This window comes from Aspergillus puulaauensis, chromosome 1 (genome assembly GCF_016861865.1).
Source record: "Aspergillus puulaauensis MK2 DNA, chromosome 1, nearly complete sequence".
In the NCBI taxonomy this organism is placed as follows: Eukaryota; Fungi; Ascomycota; class Eurotiomycetes; order Eurotiales; family Aspergillaceae; genus Aspergillus; species Aspergillus puulaauensis.
Genome location: NC_054857.1, coordinates 2,925,268 through 2,946,424, shown reverse-complemented (window position 1 = coordinate 2,946,424; position 21,157 = coordinate 2,925,268). Strand labels below are relative to the sequence as shown.

At 49.4% G+C, this 21,157-nt stretch overlaps 7 protein-coding genes and 1 non-coding gene across 8 annotated transcripts; 4 read left to right on the top strand and 4 right to left on the bottom strand.

Annotated features, from left to right (window-relative positions):
- Window positions 1–279: 279 nt before the first annotated feature.
- On the top strand, window positions 280–3,552 carry APUU_11161A (MCM DNA helicase complex subunit MCM4; the record flags this gene model as incomplete). Its single annotated transcript, XM_041695224.1, has 5 exons — window positions 280–604; window positions 663–1,535; window positions 1,592–1,663; window positions 1,716–2,908; window positions 2,965–3,552. 5 exons carry the CDS (start codon window positions 280–282, stop codon window positions 3,550–3,552), a joined length of 3,051 nt encoding a protein of 1,016 aa, XP_041550527.1.
- An 884-nt stretch (window positions 3,553–4,436) lies between these two features.
- On the bottom strand, window positions 4,437–4,509 carry APUU_t10008S. The gene has a single exon. It is a non-coding gene; the product is annotated as a tRNA-Lys (tRNA).
- Window positions 4,510–5,492: 983 nt separating this feature from the next.
- vtc4 (putative vacuolar transporter chaperone (Vtc4)) lies at window positions 5,493–8,173 on the top strand (the record flags this gene model as incomplete). Its single annotated transcript, XM_041695213.1, has 5 exons — window positions 5,493–5,497; window positions 5,564–6,023; window positions 6,098–6,343; window positions 6,392–7,721; window positions 7,776–8,173. 5 exons carry the CDS (start codon window positions 5,493–5,495, stop codon window positions 8,171–8,173), a joined length of 2,439 nt encoding a protein of 812 aa, XP_041550526.1.
- Window positions 8,174–8,540: 367 nt separating this feature from the next.
- APUU_11159S (DNA ligase (ATP) CDC9) lies at window positions 8,541–11,559 on the bottom strand (the record flags this gene model as incomplete). The annotated part of the gene is made up of 4 exons (XM_041695201.1): window positions 8,541–9,089; window positions 9,144–9,374; window positions 9,429–11,238; window positions 11,345–11,559. 4 exons carry the CDS (start codon window positions 11,557–11,559, stop codon window positions 8,541–8,543), a joined length of 2,805 nt encoding a protein of 934 aa, XP_041550525.1.
- Window positions 11,560–12,028: 469 nt separating this feature from the next.
- On the top strand, window positions 12,029–15,635 carry APUU_11158A (uncharacterized protein; the record flags this gene model as incomplete). The annotated part of the gene is made up of 2 exons (XM_041695190.1): window positions 12,029–12,076; window positions 12,135–15,635. The coding sequence occupies 2 exons, from the start codon at window positions 12,029–12,031 to the stop codon at window positions 15,633–15,635; spliced, it is 3,549 nt and encodes a 1,182-aa protein (XP_041550524.1).
- A 447-nt stretch (window positions 15,636–16,082) lies between these two features.
- On the bottom strand, window positions 16,083–17,345 carry APUU_11157S (translation initiation factor eIF5; the record flags this gene model as incomplete). Its single annotated transcript, XM_041695179.1, has 1 exon — window positions 16,083–17,345. One exon carries the CDS (start codon window positions 17,343–17,345, stop codon window positions 16,083–16,085), a length of 1,263 nt encoding a protein of 420 aa, XP_041550523.1.
- A 1,037-nt stretch (window positions 17,346–18,382) lies between these two features.
- On the top strand, window positions 18,383–19,233 carry APUU_11156A (putative isochorismatase family hydrolase; the record flags this gene model as incomplete). Its single annotated transcript, XM_041695168.1, has 4 exons — window positions 18,383–18,413; window positions 18,477–18,492; window positions 18,571–18,624; window positions 18,711–19,233. The coding sequence occupies 4 exons, from the start codon at window positions 18,383–18,385 to the stop codon at window positions 19,231–19,233; spliced, it is 624 nt and encodes a 207-aa protein (XP_041550522.1).
- A 238-nt stretch (window positions 19,234–19,471) lies between these two features.
- Window positions 19,472–21,152, bottom strand: APUU_11155S (uncharacterized protein; the record flags this gene model as incomplete). Its single annotated transcript, XM_041695157.1, has 2 exons — window positions 19,472–20,880; window positions 20,951–21,152. 2 exons carry the CDS (start codon window positions 21,150–21,152, stop codon window positions 19,472–19,474), a joined length of 1,611 nt encoding a protein of 536 aa, XP_041550521.1.
- Between the last annotated feature and the right edge of the window lie 5 nt (window positions 21,153–21,157).

Here is a 21,157-nt window from a genome sequence, read left to right as displayed (position 1 = left end):
GTTCTCGAAGACGAACAACAGGTGTGTCACGTGGTTTCGGCAGTCGCGCCCGCCCAAAATGGAAGCACTTTACGCGTGAGACGTGTTTGGACGCGTCAGTCCAAATTTCTTCATTGGACCTGGGCTCTTGTTGTCCGCTCAGTCTAAGCATCCCTTCTTGTTGCCAGCTGCACCTTCACATCTACCTAGGGAACAATCTTATCGACTCCCTCGATTGCATTATTCGAATACCCCTTTTCCTATTACACTAATTCAGATCCTTTGAACAACCGCGTTAGCATGTCTTCTCCCGCTTCTTCTCGTCGTAGGGGCCGTCCGGCGAGGGACTCGGCCACCGCATCACCAGCCCGCTCAACACGCTCCCAACAACAATCCCAGACCAGCAACCCTCCACAGACTACCCCTCGTGCTTCACGGCGACTGCAAGGCGAGGCCGCCGTCCCGTCCTCTTCCCCAATGTTCTTCCAGTCTTCCCCCGCGCGGGGGAGCAGCAATGCCGAAACCCCAGATGCTAGAATGGAAGAACCAAGTTCACCTTTGAGAGCTTCATCCGCCATGGATGAGGGGGAAAGAACGCCACGTGCAAATGGGGTAGCCCTAAGAGGTAAAGTAATCGGATATTGAATCACGGCCATCGGTTGTTAATATTCGAATACAAACAGATTCTTCGCCGATTCGATATGTTTCCAGCTCCAGTCCGACTCGCGGTTTCGGCCGCCAAAATGGCCACTCGGATATTCCTAGCAGCAGCAGCGGCCTATTTGTTTCATCTCGACAAGGGCTGGATGGCCAACGCGTCGCCTCCCGCCGCAGTGACCTTCATTCGGGGGGTTTTGGGTCTACCCCAAGCCGCAGGCGCAGAGTTTTTGTCGATGCAAATGGGGTACCTGCTGCGGACGGTGAGCTTCAATCGGACGCCACATTCTCTAATATCCACCCGGATACTTCAGAGGCAGAGGTCATGGGAGGTAATTCAACCCGTGTGATCTGGGGAACCAATATCTCTATTCAGGATTCCATGTCGGCCTTTAAAAATTTCCTCCATAATTTCACCACCAAATACCGTCTGTGGGCTGATGGGGCCACTGAGGACGAAACGCGCCGAATGGGAGATATGGCCGAGGAACGGGAATATATCGATATGTTAAATACAATGCGCCAGCTGGGTGTCACCAGTTTGAATCTAGATGCGAAGAATCTCAAGGCGTACCCACCAACTCTGAAGCTATGGCACCAGCTTCAAGCATACCCTCAAGAGATTATCCCGCTGATGGATCAGAGCGTACGAGATGTGATGGTCGAGTTAGCCGCTAAAGAGATGGAGCGACTACGATCTCAAATTCAACGCAATCAAAACATCCATAGGGACTTAAGCTCAGCCCCGGCGGTCCCCAGCTCGGACGCAATGAGCGAGACCGGCAGGATGCCGCAGACAGAAATACCAGACCTCGTAGCAGAGGCCGAGACCAAGCCTTACAAGGTCCTTCCGTTTGGTCTTGATACTACGATCAATATGAGAGGGCTGGATCCGGCTGGTAAGATTTCGATCTAATACAATTCCGTGTCTGAACTCTTTACTAACGGCCCTCAGATATGGACAAGCTAGTGAGCATCAAGGGTTTGGTCATTCGTGCTACACCCATTATACCTGACATGAAAGAAGGTTTGTGTCTTTCTCTAGCCGGCCCAGAACCATGCTAACTCAAATATATTAGCATTTTTCCGTTGTCAATCTTGCAACCATTCGGTTCAGGTAGATATCGACCGCGGCAAGATTGCTGAGCCCACTATCTGCCCCCGTGAAGCATGCAAAGAAAGAAACTCGATGCAAATCGTCCATAACCGCTGTGTATTTGCCGACAAGCAGGTTATCAAACTGCAGGAGACTCCGGACAGTATCCCAGATGGTCAAACACCTCACTCAGTCTCTCTATGCGTCTATGATGAATTGGTCGATGTGTGCAAGGCAGGTGACCGTGTCGAGGTAACCGGAATCTTTCGCTCGAACCCTGTGCGAGTAAACCCTCGTCAACGAACCCAGAAATCCCTCTTCAAAACATACATCGATGTTCTGCATGTCCAGAAAACCGACCGCAAGAAGCTCGGTGTCGACGTTTCTACCGTTGAGCAGGAGCTCTCTGAGCAGGCTGCTGGGGATGCCGAACAGGTCCGCAAGATTTCGGCGGAAGAGGAAGATAAGATCCTGCGAACATCTACGAGACCCGACTTATATGAGCTTCTTGCTCGATCACTTGCGCCTAGTCTTTACGAGATGGACGATGTGAAGAAGGGCATTCTGCTTCAGATGTTTGGCGGCACCAACAAGTCGTTCCAAAAGGGTGGTAACCCTCGCTACCGTGGCGATATCAACGTACTCCTCTGCGGTGACCCTTCGACAGCAAAGTCTCAACTACTCCGTTATGTGCATAAGATTGCTCCACGAGGTGTATACACCAGCGGTAAAGGTTCATCAGCTGTTGGTCTTACGGCTTACGTTACTCGTGACCCTGAGACTCGCCAGATGGTCCTGGAATCCGGTGCCTTGGTCTTGTCCGATGGTGGTGTCTGCTGCATTGACGAATTCGACAAAATGAATGAATCCACTCGCTCTGTTCTACATGAAGTCATGGAACAACAGACTGTGTCGATCGCGAAAGCGGGTATCATCACAACTCTCAATGCCAGAACAAGTATTCTCGCCTCGGCCAATCCTATTGGTAGCAGATACAATCCAAACCTACCGGTCCCACAAAACATCGACCTTCCGCCAACTTTGTTATCTCGTTTTGATCTTGTATACCTTGTTCTTGACCGCGTGGATGAGTCCGAGGACCGCCGCCTTGCTAAGCACCTTGTCAACATGTATCTCGAGGACAAGCCGGAAAACGCGAGCGAGCGGGAAATCCTAGTAAGTCAATATGATCTACTACTCAATGCTATAGCTGCTAATCTATGAACCTACAGCCCATCGAATTCTTAACGGCTTACATTACCTACGCCAAGACCAAGATCCACCCAGTCCTCACCCCCTCCGCCGGTAAAGCCCTCTCCGATGCATACGTGAATATGCGTAAACTTGGAGATGATATTCGCTCCGCGGACCGCCGAATCACCGCAACCACTCGTCAGCTAGAGTCGATGATCCGTCTAGCTGAAGCTCACGCACGCATGCGCCTCTCTCCAGAGGTGACCGCTGATGATGTTGAGGAGGCTGTGCGCCTGATTCGATCTGCCATCAAGCAAGCAGCGACCGATTCCCGGACAGGCTTGATCGATATGGGCTTGCTCACCGAGGGCACGAGCGCAAGCGAGAGACGCAACAAAGAGGCCTTGAAGCGCGGGGTTCTGGGTGTAATTGATGATCTGGCTGGTGGGGGCGGCACAGCTCGCTGGACGGAAGCTTACCGGGTTCTGAATGAACAGTCCAGTATCGAAGTTGATGGCGCACAATTCACGGAGGCTGTCCGGGCACTTGAATCAGAGGGTATCGTGAATATCTTGGGTGAGGGTGCGCGGAGGAGCATCCGACGCGCTCCCGGGGCGGTTGTGTAAACTGGCATTAATTAGATGATGAGGATACGATGTAATGGAGTACATAATATACAGAATGATGTAACCGATCAAATCTCAGTGAATTGGTTTCATATAGGTGTTCTGGTGTTATGGCTTGTTGAGCATGCCGGATAATTAAACTTTTTATGTTTAGTTAAATACATTTGGTGTTTAAGTATTGATTATCCAGCTGGTCTGTGTTAATCATTATACGGGCAGTGTACCCGTGCATTCCACCTGCATCGACTTAAAATGGACTGTGGTTTTGGCTTTGTAGATATGCTTTACATTAAAAGCCCTAACTCATACTCGGGTGAAAGGGGGCAACTGTCATGGGGATAGACAGATGGACCAGTGTTAGTCATTACTGCTCCTTCGCTATTTAAATGTTTTCGGGTTTTTAACACGACCCATGCACTAACCAGAAGACTGGGCGTGTGTATGTCTAGGATTGTGTTCACTCCCTATGCGAGTGAAACAGTAGCCCGGGAGGACTTCAACGAAGCATGTTAAGACAATGGTGTTGTTTCTTGAGTTAGAAGAGACACAGTGACCCAATTTTTGTTGAGTATCTAGTTTGTTATGCATGTCTTACGATAATTTTATACTTTATCTCATTCAATCCATAGAAACCGTGGTACATTAGAGGTATATATATGTATATATAGATATATGTATTTGGGCGTAGATTTGCACGACCTCGAAGACTGAATGGCCGACCACTAGCAATCTCGGGCGAACAAAGGACAAAATACTTCGTTAGTGGCATCGGAGAGAATGGATATCTGTCAGACGTCTCTGAAAAAAAACAGAGCAGAAAAAAAGAGCCCGTTCGTTATACTATATTATTGGCTTTGGATTTGAGAGAAAAACAACAAAAAATAAGCCCAACGCGGGGCTCGAACCCGCAGCCTTGAGATTAAGAGTCTCACGCTCTACCGATTGAGCTAGCCGGGCTAGTTCATATCAAACATTGAATATTGTGTCTATATAAGCCAAACATTTTGACGGGGTTCTGCTTTGGCCCTGACATATCTACAGCTTCAATCTTAGTGGGACGAGGAACGGGCAAGTCGCCTCAAGCGCATGTACTGCACGACTCATAGGACATGTTTTATTTTCGACCTTTGTACTCCGTATGAATAGTGTCATTCACGCCTAATACGTAGAATCAAGTCTTTAATAACTATATGTCATGTCACTCATGTGTATTATTCATAACTAGCGTGTTTCATCGTATCAGCCTGGAAAGCTAAAGCAAACTAAGTGAGCACCTGCTCAATCGAGTGGCTCAGAATGATTCTCTCGTGCATGCTCAGCCGTGTGGAAACTCCTCTGCTCGAGCGATAAGCTCCATCGTCCGCGCTATCAGCCGGAGTGCTCATTCCGACCTGTCTGAATAGTGGACCAGCAGTTCGGGCTAGACTTGACAAGCTGGAGTCATCCGACCTGCTGTGAGTCTGAAGTGCCCTCTGGGACTACATCTTTTTAAAGAAAAGATCGATCGGCCAAGAAAGCTAAGTATCCTGCTTCAAACTGAGAAATCGCCTCTCAACGCCGTCTCAGGTTTCCTTATGCTGGAGGACTGAGAATGCATGTGTGAGGCACGTGCTCGGTGGACAGCCGGCACTAGTCCCACTTAGGCCGCGAGCTCTGTTCCCACTCTCCAGAGCTCTCACAGGACCGAGACCAGGACTTGGACTTTGACAGTGCGACACTGACAACCCCCGCCACTTGCAGCCAAGTCTATTGTCCTGATCCAAGTTGTAGTTTATTTCTTCAAATCTTCGCACCGCTTCCTCTGCATCTCCTCTCCATCCCTTGCCAATTCCGACCGCCATTCGCTCCCAATTGCCGATCGTGCTGCAACTCCCCATCTACGGCTCTGATTAGTTCGTTCGACCGGGCGCTGTTCCTGCGCTCTGCTACAGGCCGTTACGATGAGGTAAGAGGAGGAATCCCTGCGAGTTCTGTGGTCTTGCCCTTGCTGATAATAATCGTTGCTCACCAGGTTTGGCGAGCATCTCCGCACGTCAATGATTAAAGAGTACTACTGGTACTACATCAATTATGACGGCCTGAAAAAAGCCCTTAAGACTGGTTACGTTACCGAGCCTACCCCGGATAATACCAAACCCGACCGGAAATCATGGACAGAAGACGATGAGCGACATTTCGTGACTCTGCTCGAATCTGAGCTCGATAAGGTCTTCAACTTCCAGAAATTCAAGAGTGAAGAGATTGTGCGAAGAATTCAGGAAAGCGACAAGGATGTCGATAACGTTGTATCCCGCTTAAACAGCAGCAGAGATGCACGAGGAACCGGTCGTTCGAGCGGAGCTCCTCCGTCGGACGAGGAGTTTCTTATGCTCGAGCAGGTTTTGAGTGATATCATTGCCGATGTTCACGATCTCGCAAAATTCACACAGTTGAACTATACAGGGTTTCAAAAGATTATCAAGAAGCACGATGTATGCATAACCTGCACCTTTGTGTCTTGTGCCCAGTTGCGTGGGAGAGTTGACGAGCTAACAACTGAATACAGAAAGAAACCCAATGGTACCTTAAGCCTGTCTTTGCTGCCCGGTTGAACGCCAAGCCTTTCTTCAAAGATAACTATGATGCATTCGTAGTTAAGTTATCCAAGCTTTACGACCTGGTCCGAACCAAAGGAAATCCTATCACAGGAGACTCTGCGGCTGGCGGCTCCCAACAAAACTTTGTTCGCCAAACGACTAAATACTGGGTGCACCCTGATAACATCACGGAGTTGAAGTTGATTATCCTCAAGGTATGCGGTTTCCTTTTTTCATAAATGATGTATGTTAACATAACCTAGCATCTCCCCGTCCTTGTCTTTAATCCGAGCAAAGAGTTCGAGGAAGAAGACACTGCTATTTCATCTATTTATTATGACAACCCAGAAACATGGGAACTGTACCAAGGGCGTCTTAAGAAAACGGAGGGGGCCGAGGCTATTCGACTACGGTGGTATGGCGGCATGGGCAGTGACCAAATTTTCGTCGAACGGAAAACTCACCGCGAAGACTGGACTGGAGAGAAGTCGGTCAAGGCACGATTCTCAATTAAGGAGAAGAATGTGAATGACTATCTTTCCGGCAAGCTGACAGTGGATAAAATATTCGAGAAGATGCGGAAGGACAAGAAGAAGAGCGAGGCTGAAATCGCTGATTACGAACAATTGGCCCGGGAGATCCAGTATCGTGTCATCACGCGTAGGCTGGCTCCGGTCACTAGAACCTTTTACCACCGAACAGCCTTTCAACTTCCCGGAGACGCAAGAGTCCGTATCTCCCTCGACACAGAGCTGACTATGACCCGAGAGGATAACCTTGATGGACAACGGAGAGCAGGCAACAACTGGCGTAGGATGGATATTGGGGTTGATTGGCCATTTTCCCAATTGCCACCAGAGGATGTTGAGCGTTTCCCCTATGCAGTTTTGGAGGTTAAGCTCCAGACGCAGGCGGGCCAGGAACCGCCGAAGTGGATTCGTGATTTAACGGCGAGTCACCTGGTGGAAGCAGTGCCGAAATACAGCAAATTTATTCATGGAACTGCAGCCATGTTCCCCGAAAGGATCCACCTGTTGCCATTTTGGATGCCGCAAATGGATGTTGACATCCGTAAACCTGCGTCACGCCACTTTGGTATCCAGCGTCCGCTGACAAGCACCTCTTTGTCTGCGAACGAAACTCCAGAAGACGACGAAGAGTCAGACGAGGACATGCTCGACGAAGAACAAGAGGCCAGAAATGCAAGGCCACGGGATCGTTCTAACCGTGCAGATTATGGAGCAGCAGACCAGTCCGTGCTTTTCGCGGATACCGACGGGAATGCACTGGACATTGAGGAACGCATTGCTGCTCAGCCTTTGCCCGGGGACGAAGATTATCCGCTCTACGATTCCGATGAAGAGTCTGTCGACTCCGACGAACTGGAAGAAGCCCGACGGGTTGGCGGCAGATATTACTATGAGCAGCTGGCCAAGTATTATACTCACAGGGTCACGACTGGGACGGTCAATATGCTCAAAGCACTCATCCCCAGGCCGATGCCGACAAGCATGCCTGAACCTCAACAAAATGGTATTGCTGTCATTGGAAATACGCGAACCACTAAGAGGTTCGAGGCTCCCAAAGGCAAACGTAAGTGAAACAAATGCTCCTTTTTACTAGTTGGATGATTCTGACATATCTTAGGTATCCATGTGCCCATCCGCGTTGAGCCCAAAGTCTACTTCGCTGCAGAGAGAACGTTCCTCTCATGGTTGGAGTTCTCTATCCTGCTGGCAACCATTGCCGCTACCCTCTTGAACTTCGGCGGCGACTACATTACACTTGCATGCTCATGGGCATTCACTGTTCTTGCTGCTATCGCCCTCGTCTACAGTCTCATGTTGTACATCTGGCGAGTCGACAAGATCCGCAAGCGGCGAGATGTGAAGCGAGTTTACTACGAGAAATGGGGCCCGACGGTTGTCGGCCTTGGTTTGGTTGCAATCATGTTGGTTAACTTTGGACTGCGAGTTAGGCAATCTGGGTTTACGAGAAAGGATGGTAATCCTGGTGCTACTATACCTGGCCGTGATGATTTGTGATGTTCATCGTGAAATGGTAAATGTGGTATATGCTGTTTGAGGCGTTTTGTTTCCTTTTTCTTATTTATCTTTATGGGTTTGTTGTATAACATTGCATACAGTTATATAGTGATTACAGGAGCGATGAGCATGACTCTGTCAATGAATACTGCTTAAACACAGCCCTTTTTTTCTTTTTTTTAAAGAAAAAGTGCCTTTCTGAATAATTACAAGATACCCACCCCCCACTAAATATACAGTCATAATAGACGCCTGCACAAACCCAAAAGCCATATTTCAATCAAGCTGGATAACAAGAAAGGCCACAACACATCTATATTAGATATGCAGTTCAACATGAAAACCATAACTGGGAGAACTGGAATTTTCAGTACTCGAAGTCATCATCTACTCCTCCCTTGACCGAGCTCTCCTTCGTCACAGCTTCTTGTTTTCTATACATTTCTGCGACAGCCTTAGTGGTAGTCGCCTGCTCCGGCTTCTTGTCATCCCTCGGCTTAATGAATCTGGGGAACCGCAAAGATACGCCCTTCCCGCTACCCCCTGTTGTGCCAACGAACTCGTCCGCTGCGGCCTTGTACCGCGGACTAAGGGTTAGATCCGCGGTTTTGACTTCCCAGACCAGACGGGGCTCGAACCAGACGTCTGGTTGGTCTTTGGGTACCGTGGAGTGTAAGTAGAAGGGTTTGGCGCGGTCGATTGTCAGTGGGGAGAGGGTTTGATGGAGCTCTTCGAGGACGGTTTCGGAGAAGCCAGTGCCGATGTTGCAAATTGATTCGTATACTTGGGTGTTGGGATTGTAGGCGGCTAGGAGGAACGCGCCGTAGACGGATGTGCGTTTTCCACGGCCGTAATAGGCGCCCAGGACGACGAGGTCGAGGGAGTCGCCGACGCCGGCGAGGTAGTCCTTTTTGACCTGAGAGAACTGTCAATTTCTTTTACTGTGTCTGGGTGTTATCGGGAAGCGTACCTTGAGCCAGTTTCGGCTTCGTTTGCTTGGTTCGTAGCCGCTCTCTTCTGTGTCAAGCATCTTTACCATCAAACCTTCACAGGAGGCTTTGACACTCTCGTCGAGGAGGGTTTGGATTTGGTCTAGGTCGTTCGTGTCTCCATATTGGGCGAATTGGAGTTCGCCTTCGGTCAATTGGAATGACTTATGTAGGAGCTCACGGCGCTCTCGTAGTGACTTCTTCACCGTAGGCTATTCTGTGTAAGTACTATGGATTAAGCGTGATAATGTAGACGCTTGACATACCTCCCCATCTAGGAAAAGGAGATCAAATGCAAACACACAAACTTTGACCTTGACGTCTTCTGCCTTGACGTCTTTCCTCTTTCGAGTCATTAGCTGTTGGAAAGGGAGAACCTTCTTGGTCTCCACATCCCAGGCGACGGTCTCGCAGTCCAACACAAAGCTCTTCACGCCGGGCTTGATCCACGTGCTGAGCTTAGCCAGGACATCGGGATATTTCTTCGATAGGTCCTCGGAGTTACGAGAGAAGATAGAGGCAAGCCCAGCGCTGTCTCCCTTCAATGTAAGTTCGGCACCGGGGAAGTTCTTCGTTTGATCAGGCGCAACATAATGAATCTGAGCTCTCTCGCCATCGTATTTATACTCGCATGTAAATTCTTTGCCTTCAAACCGATCTAGAACTTCGGTGATGGACTTAGTTGGTTTAGCAAGCATGGGTTTGATCGGGATTCCTGGTTGCAGCTTGCAGTGTTCGTGCAGGTTAGACAGACCATGCTCGAGCATGGCAGGAATTATTACTTCGTAGGCGGGCAATTCGCTGTACACTGTTTTCAGAATTGCTTCACCCTCGGCCAATTTATCAGCGGATGGGGCTTTCTCGCCCTTTAAGGCAGACTCATGAGCAACAACAGCCTGGGCAAGGGCAACGAGCACGGTCTTTTCTGCCAATCCGAGTCGTAACTTGCCTTCCAGGAACCGCACGATATATTTGGCTTCGCTTGGACCGCCCTTATTTTTGTTAATGTCGATTCCCTTGCTTCCTTTCCCTGTGGTCGCCGTGTCTGCAGCAGATAGTAGCTTCTTGATCCCGGATATTTTCTTGTCCTGGGAGCCATGGCCTTGAACCTTTGCAATACCGAGTAGGCCTTCGTGAACCCCTCGTACCGTCAACGCCTTTGGTTTGAACATTGTGGGCTGATTTGATCTGCTCTTGGCTGCAACCAACCCTAGGTCTCCTATTTCATGCTGGTCTGCCTTGATAACAGCCAGGCTACGGCCTGTGCTCTCACCAATAGCCTTCATGATCAGAGACTCGCCGATTCCTAGCTCGATTCCAGCATAGTCGGCGGCAAGTTTGTTGATCATGAGTTGTACTGTAGGAAGGAAGTCTCGAGGAGTGAGACGAAGGACTTGTCGGAGGAAGAGCGAGCAGTGGGCGAGGATTTGAAGTCGTTTCGTCGTCATTTCGATCAGAGAGAATGTTGTGCATAGTGCAGCGTATGGGACTGGTTCACCTGATTTCCAATCGGGGTACGGGTCGTTCCCGCTTCCTTTTAGAGTGGCTTGGACTTTCTCAATCTCTTTCTTCTTCAGCTCGGGTTTCTCTTCCGCCTCATCCTCACTGGCAGACAGTTCTTCCTCGGCCTCCGAGACATCAGGGTCTTCTGCAGATGCCTCTCCAGACGTCTTTTCCACGGCCTTTGGCGCAGGAGCTGGCTTGGCCACTTTGCGCCCTTTCGAGCTCTTGGGGGATGGTTTGGACTCTGCTTTAGCCGCGCTGGGTTCGTCTGATGTTGTCCGCCGCCTCTTATGGCTGGGCTGTATAACATCGCTCTCTTCGCTATCGCTTGCTTCCTCGCTCTTGTGTCTTTTATGGGGACTCTTGTTTGCATCCTCGCCATTTTGGGCCACCTCAGGCTTTACCCCAGAAGCCTCGGTCATATTGATATCCTTTTCACCTGTCCCATTTTGGACCTCAGGTGGTGATTCCTTCTTCGGGTTGCTTGTGGAGGAACCTGGCTTGTTTCGATTGCCGCCAAAACTAAGGGTTGTTTGCTTTTTGGGTGCGTCGGAATTTGACCCAAAAAACCTCCTGTATATTGACGTAAGTACGTTGAAAAGAGATAGAGAAACATAGTAGGTTCAGAATATAGTCTTGCAAGTCGCACCCGAGTGTCAATTGGGAATCTTTAACGTACCCCAGTGTTGCCTGCTTCCCTTCCTTGGGATCGGACATTTTCGAGGTGAGTAGCCGAAATGTACTAAAGGTAGAATCGATATGTTTAGTTGGGCGCCGTGAGTAATGGAAAATACTTCGTAACTGTATGCGCTGGAGAGGAGATGCGACACAGAGATTAGGGCAAGCACACAGAGCAGCAATTGAAGCTTTGTTGCGAATTGGGGTTTGGATCATGGACAAGTCGGGAGGCGCAATGGCAATTGCGAAATGACGAAGGAGAAGGCATGAAACGGTCACAAAGTCTGACCCTGCATGTTAAATACAGCGATGCAAGCAGGCATGCTGGGATTTGAGATGGGATGACTGCCTGCTAGGCTGGTAGGCGGCAGACGCCTTGTCAAACGCGACAAGACGCGAGCCTCCTCCAAATCACGTGTGTCATTATCGATAAGAATACGAGACAAACAAAGCAAACATCTACTCACCGCTATATAAATTTGGCAGAAAGTGCGGGCGAAGACGGAGAGCCAATAAGGTGGTATGGACAATGGAGCAAGTTCTCATCTATCCATCAACTTCTCTCATCACATCCTGTTTAGCTTAGGTACAGCTATTTCAACGGGCCTTGTATGGTGGACTTCCGATACTTGATTGTTTTGGACCAAATGGACAGGGACCGGCCGCTTTAACCCTGCCGCACCGCATGCCCATAGGCCAAATGGATAACTCCAGACAGGAAGCTTTTCGGAAGGTATTTTTTTCGTCAAACTTGCATGTCTTGTAGATCAACAGGCTGATTCGAATGCAAGCTCCGCGAACCATGTGTCGAATTAAGTTCTATTGGACTGAAGTTTCGTGGGCACCAAGCTAGCCCCAGTGATGTCCTTAAGACACTTCATTCTGTGCACAATGTTTTGGATGAACTTGCCGGCAAGCATGCTTTGGATGAAAAGCTAGCCGAATATGCATTCTTCCCCCTGGCACATATTTTCAATGAATCCAAGAGGACGCCGGTTAATGTCCTGGAGCTGGCAGTCAACTGCCTCCGCTTACTCGTTAAGGAAGGATGGAAGGCATGTCTGTCTCCCCAGATGGGGAAACAGTTGGTCATTTTACTGACATTGATTGTGGGTGGTGCACCGGGAAGTACAAATGGGGACAAGCCCGCACAATCTTCCTCTATCGAACTTGAAATCGCGGGATTTGACTGCCTCTATGCCATATTTGACGTGCTGTCCGGGCCCCTAGCGGAGCAGACGATTTACCATGAGATTGGCACTGCTACGGTCGTTGATCAGACAGTGTATCTTTTGCTTGAAGGAATTGGGAGTGATAGATCTGACGAGCTTTGTATTTCTGCCGCAAAAGCTCTGCAGGCACTTTATCGTCGTGTTACTGATCGTGTTGTGCTCGCGAGTATAATGCCCCGGACCGTTTCGGCGCTAACAAAGGTGCTGAAACCGACGACTCAAACCAGGCGATCATATAAAGTAACTACGATATGCTTAAATATACTCGCCGATATGTTGAAAGCAGTTCTCAACGACCACGCGAACGCACAGTTACCGGCAAAGTCCACTCGGCCTCAGCAGGCTGACGAAAGATTGGTGCTTGACGAGTCTTGGTTGAAGGCAACAACTACTCAAATCAAACTCGCTTTGACCCAAGTTATCCAAATAAGGCGACATGGGCGAGACGAGGTTCAAGAGGGACTATTGGGCCTGTGCATTATGGTTGTAGAGGACTGCCGGACCACGTTACAGGATTCAATACCCGTGCTAGTCGAAACCATCGTTGTTCTATCGGATTTAGACGAAGAGCAGACACCGAATAACGCATATTCGTCTCTAAAACATCTGGCTACTACTTATTCCATGGTGCTAGATTCTCTCAAGGAATCTCTGCACACCTGGCTTACCGCATTTCCGCGGACAATGCAGAGCAATGATGAAACAGCCAAACAATGGGCCATGAAGCAAATCACCACTGCTTTCCAGGCTCTATCTGAAATTCAGTCTGGGTCTGATCTACTTACCAGTAACTTGACAACCGGACTATGTGACAGCGTCGCTGTCATTGTCAATAATGCGGCGAGTGCGCTTCAGCCACTCAATACAGAACCGACAAACCGAACGGTAGATGTCCTTGGCCCTGAGCGAGAATCTTCTATGTTCTCACCAGTGCTGTTAGACCATAGAAGTCAACAACAGACTCTGAAAGACCTTCAGAGCATGATCGCGAGGCTCAACTTCTCTAGCTCTGCTAGTGACATTACACGGTTGGTCGTCAACCGTATCAATCATGAGCAAGGAAACTCAACCATCGCGCCGTTATGGCTAGCCACAACGTTCCTCAAGAATACCCCGCAGTTTATGAGCGGCTTTGATGAATTCATTTCAATAGATCACCTCGAGCCCGCACGTCCACACTCAACGAGGGCTAATATGATTGAAGAGCTATATTACATCTCATTGCCAATTCTGAACGAGCCAATATCTGATGGCACCAGCGATTGGCGAGTGCCAGCGCTTGCGCTAGAAATTGTTGCCCTCCAAGCCGAGGAGTTGAAGGAAGCTTTCCGACCTGAACTCATGGATGCATTGTATCCGATTTTGCAACTCCTAGCATCTAGCAACCAAGCCCTTCAAAGGCATGCAATGGTTTGCCTCAATATTCTCACTCGAGCCTGTGGCTATCCTGATACCAGCACCATGGTTGTCGAAAACGTCGACTACCTAGTGAACTCCGTGGCTCTGAAATTGAATACTTTCGATGTATCACCCTACCCTCCTCAGGTTCTCCTGATGATGGTGAAATTATGCGGTGCGCGACTCATCCCTTACCTAGATGACCTAGTGGACTCGATATTTGGGATCTTAGATCTCTACCATGGATACCCAAGGCTCGTCGAGTTGATGTTTAAAACGCTGGCTGCCATTGTCGAAGAAGGCACGAGAAACCCATCGATTCTAGCTATCGAAAATGGTAGCACTGAAAACGCGCGTGACCATCTCAAACAACAGTATCGGGGGTTGAGCATTACTACTCTTGCCGGAGACATTGCCCATCGAAAAGCCAAAAGAGTTGAATATGCCGAGTACAAAGGAGCTGACAGCAGAGGGTTGGCTCATCCAACCCGACCTTGGGACGAAGAGCGCGAAGGCGCGCAATCGAATGCCGCTGAGGGCGATTCTCTGTCAGATATACTGGACAAAGCTGAATCGGATGAGCCGCTGCCACCACCTCGTGAGCCTGATGATGCTGAAAAACCTTTGGGCAAAACGCATTCGCTTCTCCTTCACATAGTCAAGTCCTTGCCCGCACACCTCTCTTCACCATCGCCATACCTTCGCCGGTCATTGCTTTCCATACTTATAGACATCATTCCCGTCCTCGCTGCGCATGAAAATAGCCTCCTACCCCTTATCAATGATCTATGGCCGGCAGTCGTTTCGAGAATCAGTTTCCCTTCTTCCTTTGGTGCGCAGTCTGCTTCAACCGCACTAATAGGGAACGACACACCCGGCAACCACAACCCGCAAGACCGCTCAAAACAGGGAACTGATGAGTTCGACTTCAAGGAGGAGACGTTTGTAACAACAACAGCCTGCAAAGCTGTAGAAACCATGTTCAAATCCGCCGGCGATTTCATGGCATCCCGAGTCGAAACGGAATTCCCACGCTGGGAGCGCCTATACAATCGTGCCTGGGAGAAAGTACGCCAGGATACAGACAAGGTAATCGATCGGCAAACCCAACAGTTGCTTAAAAACGCCGAAGCCGATGATCAGCCGATAGTGCTCGCTGCCACAACGCAAACTCCACCTCTGGGATTCATCCAGTCCCTATCTCTTACCAAAGCCGGGTCAATTTCTGGCTCGCGCGCGTTTACACCCCATCATACGCTCTGGCGAGCGATGGTATCGTTATTTTTAACATTGATCTCCCATGTTCGTCTCCCATTATCCGTGGGTGATCGAATCTGCCACCTTCTTGGAGAGTGGATAGCTCGATACGCGGGACCAACATACTACTTCTCTCGCCCAGCACGGTTACCTGAAGACAATAAGCCCGCGACTCAATCAGAAGAAACGCAGGCCGGCTCTATTGAAAAGGTCATCCAGGCCATGGAAACCTGGAACGCGGACTTGACTTGGTTCATTTTCCAACAGCAGATTGCCCAGTTTCAAGCCACGTTAAAGGCGAAGAAGAGTTCAAGAATGAATGAACCTTCGGACAGTCATACCGGAGCGTTTAAATCGGTGGGTTTTGCTGGAGGTCAACTGAAATTTGCGGAGATGGTCTTCTAGGATAGATAGGACAATGTTATGGTATTACATTCCAGTCGCCCGAACCCCTTGATAGAATGATAGTAGCTACGTACGTAGTACATACTGCTTTTGACCCTGTCTGCGTACACTGCTATCTTGGTGACGTAATGATGCTTGCCAACTAGTTAACTAATTATGGGGTGAAAACTACACGGCCTTTCGACAGGCGCGTCTTCGTAGTTGTAAAGTGGTTGCTTAGAGTTAAGGAAGATAATTGCTAAAGAGCAGAGATTGCCATTCAGGACTAGAACTACGAGCAATAAAGTCATTCTGATAACCTAGTTCTGGAATAGGCAAAACAACAATTCAAATCTGGCAGTCTGGGCGAACAAGCTTGAACGAGTGACGGTAGTTGGAAACTGAAGAAGTCGCAGTATCAAAACATGAAGTTCCTTGAGCAATGAGAATTTCTGCGAGCTCGACGATCTACTCATCGTCCTCGCTCTCTTCCTCACTCTCGGCGCTCTCGAGCCATTGGAGGAAAGGCTCGGCAGCCTTGCGGACCTTCTTGCTGGTCTGAATGTCCACGTACTTCTTGCTGGCTTTCGAGCACCAGGCCTTTAGAGTTTCCTCCGAAATGAGATCATTCTGGTAGTAGCCGAGCAGGACGGCTGGAACCTTGGAAATAAGATCAGGGTGTTCCTTGCCGACGAAACGCTCGGTACCGCCAAGGAAGGCCTTCTCGTGGCGCTCAGAAGTGATCAGCTTCTTGAGCATAAGGGAGCGGTCTTCGATTTGCTTGGAAATGTTCTCATCGAAGATGGTCTGGGCAAGAACGGCCAGGGTCCTGTGCTTGGACTCGATACCAAGCTCCTTGGCCTTCAAGTAAATTTCCACATCCTCTACCTTCGAGACCCCACCCTTCTCACCGGACGTGCTGATAATCCAGCTGCCCAGTTCATCGTAAACCGAAGGACCTTCGGCGCCCTCGTCGTCTCCATCGTCAAGGGCAAGAGCACGCTTCAAGTCATCAGGAAGTTCCTTGGCACGAGCCTTTACGGCTGCTTCCGAGACGTCGACAGCCCACTTGTCGTCCTCAATTTCTTCATCCGCTTCGAGTTCCTGGGCCGCACGAGTAAGCTCATCATCGCTGTGGGCTTCCAGAGCGACATCGCCATTCTCATCGCCGTTATCCGAGTTGCTGTCACCTGGGCTACCATTCTCTCCGTTGGCTGCAGAGTCCTTCTCCTTGTTCCGTTCACGACGTGCCTTCTTGGCAGCCTTGTCCTTTTTCCCTCCCTTGCCTGAGGTGTTGTTTCGGACAATGAAGGTGCTTAGCTTGAGACGAGGATCGACGTCCGAGCGCTGTCCACAAGCCTTGCAGTCCAAGATAATTTTCTCGTCCTTGATGATGACATCGGTTTCAGGGTTCTTGCATTTCTTGCAGAGAACGAACTTGGAAATGAATCCGTCAAGATAGTCTTGAAGTTTTCTGGCATCATGGGCACCGTTGATAATCCAGCGGTCATCAGTGGGCTTAGCATTGGCTTGGGCACCAAGTTCAAACCCAAAGTACTTAATGACGTAGGCAGGAGGGCGGCTCAAAGACTGGGCAACCGAGTTCAGGTTGACGACCACAGTCTTAATACCGTTTCCCTTGCCTTCAATTTTAGAGTGCAAGGGCTCCATTTTGTAACGGTAGAAGGGGTCGGTGACATCACGACGAATGTTGATGTTGCTGGGAGCCATGATGACGGTTGTAGACGGAATATATTTTTAATTTTTCAAACGGATTCAGAAAGTTGACGGACAAGATAAGAAGCGGAGGGAACCAGGACGGAGGATAACTTCAAGAGACAAGACATACGCCGCGAGTCACTCGAACTTTTGTTGGTGGTGAAATGGTGGCGGTTTTCTAGGCAGAATGACTAGAATAGCGAAGAAGGCGGCCCTTTAGGGTGTTTCAGCCACAAGACTTTGAGTAGAAACTACAAGGTTTCGATATAGAGCGAAACGTATGCAGCTTGAGCGGCAGGTGGTGGTCGAAATCTCTGACGCAGGACGAATACATAGACAACTTCTCGGTATCTTCTTTCTGTGGCTTTCTCTGGCGGGGAGAGAGACAAACCAACGTGTGGTTCTGCTGGAAAAAAAGCGAAGTAGGCGAACGGTCAGACTCTTTGTGACGCTTGGTTGACGATGGAGAGCTGACAGCCGAACTGTGCAGTACTAACCAGAGTATTTTTGGGCCGAAAAACCTTTGAACACAAATTCGACAGCTTCAGCAGTGAATTTTGACAATGGAACGGAGTCCAAAGCTGATGGCAATAGATGAAACTGATATGTGAAGTTGAGAGTGGTGGTGAGAAGAGAGAAGAAAAGAGAGGGAGAAAGAAAGCCAGGATCAAGAAAAGGAACCGACCGTTGTGCCAAGCACCACTCTTTCCTTCTTAGTCAGGATGAAAAAAAAAGCAACAGACCCCACGCTATTGAGCTAGGCAGCAAGGCAGCGACCCGGGAGCCTCGGACTCGGACTCAGACCTCAGACCATGTCACCATTATTCCATTGTCTCCGAGCAAACTCCGTTCTCTAACTATCACGTGCTTGGATAAGTAACTTGCGCAAGCCTTATTTGTCAGGCCTCAAGCTCGTAACTATCTTCCCCGCATGTCCCCGCGTATCTTCTCCGAAATAATCCGTCCTCAGTGCCTTTTTTTTGACTCTTCCCCTTTCCATCAACCTGTCCATCGAACAATTATCCTATATACCACGTCTAACATACACAATGGCAGCCGTTTCTAGAGCCTGTCGCATCCGTACGCCCTCAATCCAATCAATCGATGAATAAGAAGCCCCCCACTAACCGCGAAACATCCTAGGCAACCCAGCAGTCTTGTACGCTACTGCCCTTATATATATATATACTACGTATTATTATTTTATTCGCAGTGCTAACAAATCATCAATTAACAGTATCTGCGACATGCAAGAAAAGTTCGAAAAGGCGATCTTCGAATTTCCAAAAATGTGCGCTCCTGCCCCGCCACCCCACCACCACCCTTCTTGACCGAGACAATCGAATACCTACTAACCGACAAAACCAAACCCTATAGCGTAACAACAACGACCAAACTCCTTCGCGCAACTAACACGCTCAACATCCCGACGTACATCACGACCCAAAACCGCGCGCGCCTCGGCCCCACGGTCCCCAAGTTGCAAGAGCACCTGCAGGGCCCCAATGTGCGCGCCGACGTTGACAAGACTTTATTCTCGATGATCACGCCGGAGATTGAGCAATTGCTTCCGGTTCCCGCTAAGGGTGAGGCACCAATTGATGCGATCATTGTGGGAATTGAAACGCATATCTGTGTGACTCAGACAACGCTGGACCTCTTGGAGAAGGGTCATCGGGTGTATATTCTTGTTGATGGGGTGAGCAGTGTCAATCCCGAGGAGAGAGGCATTGCACTGGCGAGGCTTCGGGATGCGGGGGCGATTGTGACGACGAGTGAGAGCCTTTTGTTTGAGATTCTGGCGGATGCCGGTGACAAGAATTTCAAGATGATTACGGGACTTGTGAAGGAGACGAAGGACGAGACTAAGGAAGCATTGGAAAAGCTTTCAAAGATCTAAGATTGGACTTATAAGTGATGCGTGTCTTGTCATCGGTGTATTGCTACATTAAGAAGCCTGCTACCACATAGTATGAAAACGTAATCTAATTAAATAGACAGAGCGCCTTCATCCAAAAAACTTTTGTACGTAGCCGAGGTGTATTCAATGAAAGCCGTTGGGAATATTAGTTCGCCACAAAGAAAGACCATGCCTTGGTGTATTTCAATCAAGGCATGTCTGGATTCCGTTGGGAAACTCAGGACGAATTAAGCCACGGGAAGGCCGAGGCACCTCCAATCGGATTGGGAGCGAGTGGCTTCCCCGTTCGACTACCATCGGGCGAAATTACTGATGATGAAGGGCCTGTAGCCTCATTGCTGAAGCTACCAGGAGCTGTAGCTGAGACAGACCGGTTTGACGGTTTGGACGGCCGTAGCACCTTCATCGTACGCGGTCGAGAGGGTTTCCCCGCTCCAGGGGCATTCGGATCAGTTTTTGAGTCGCGCTTCCACGAGCCCCATACCCCAGCTGGCTCCGCCTTTGAGACACCACCTGCTTGCGTATCAACTGATATAGTGGCCTTGGCCGGCGCTTGGTGCCCGCCGTTCTCCTTGCCGTGCTCTAAATCACCCGAAGTATCCCTAAGTTCTTCAGCAAAATCTCGACCTGAAGCGGGCACTGGAGGAGCCTGTTGAGAAAGCTGAATAGGTTTCCCAATGACACCAAGAACAGAGGGATTATCTGTATCAGGACGATCACCCTTCAACTCGAGTGACGTTCGAGATATGTATCCTGAGCTCGTGTCTCTTGAAGTCGTATGTAGACTCTTAAAGACAGAGTCACTTTCGGGTCGTACCAGAGGGATGGAAACCTTATTCCTCTCATCATCAACCATAATGATCTTGTCTTGCGAGAACAAAATGTCGGCGTTATGGGCACGGAGTATATCACTGCCAAGAATGATCTGGACGGAGTTGTCACCGGGGTCGACATGATGAACGAGAAAGCGGATTGTCAATGTAGGAACTTGGGGCGTAGGGCTACTGGATCGTGATGACGCCTGGTGCACGCTAGCTTCGGGAAGGTACACTGGGAGCTTGATATACTGCGAGTCCACTTCCTGCACCAGCTGGTCTTCAAGACCTAGCTTTTGAACCATTGGGTAGCCCAGCCAAGACTTGTACGACCCACTGCAAACCGCCGCATAAAGAAGTGAATCGTTAGAGAAATTTGTGGTCATCCAACACCGAATAATCGCTGGGACGGGCCCTAAGAGGAATAGACCTGGTGGGGGAATGAGAGACGAGTCACTCATTATCGAACTCATCATCCTGCTAGTTGCTTCTAACCCCAAGCTGTTGGTCCGAGCAGAGTGATGGGAATGTCCCGACGAGCTTTGCCTCCCATCTGACCGATGTGATAGAGATCGTTCACTTAGAGGAAGACTCCCCATCCCGCTTCCGGTCCGTATTGGAAGCTCACTACTTGACCTGTTGGCTTGCCCATAATACCCGTGGATGGCACTTTCGTCAAACCGAACACTATTTGCCCTTGACGTTCCCCGTCTTGGCTCCTCTTCAGTATCCAGTCCCATGGAACCCACGCCGTGATGTTGGCCTTGATCAAATCCCTTGAAAGTGTCGGCAGTAGATGGGAAAATGGGTTCTGTGGCAACAAGATATATGATTAGCGAAAACCGATAAAAACAGAAGAGGAACATGCACGAACACCATACCTGTTGGTACTGTACCGCCTACAGAGCTCGGAAAAGGTGATAAAGGTCCCCAGACACTTTTCAACCTTGCATCCTCGTCCCTTCGGCGCTCAAGTCTCGCAATCCGTTCCGCCTGCTCAAACTGTGTGGCGTGGATATCTTTCAACTCTTCAAAAACGCGCCAGATATCGTCGCGTGAAGCAAAGGGATACTGCGCATCCATTATCC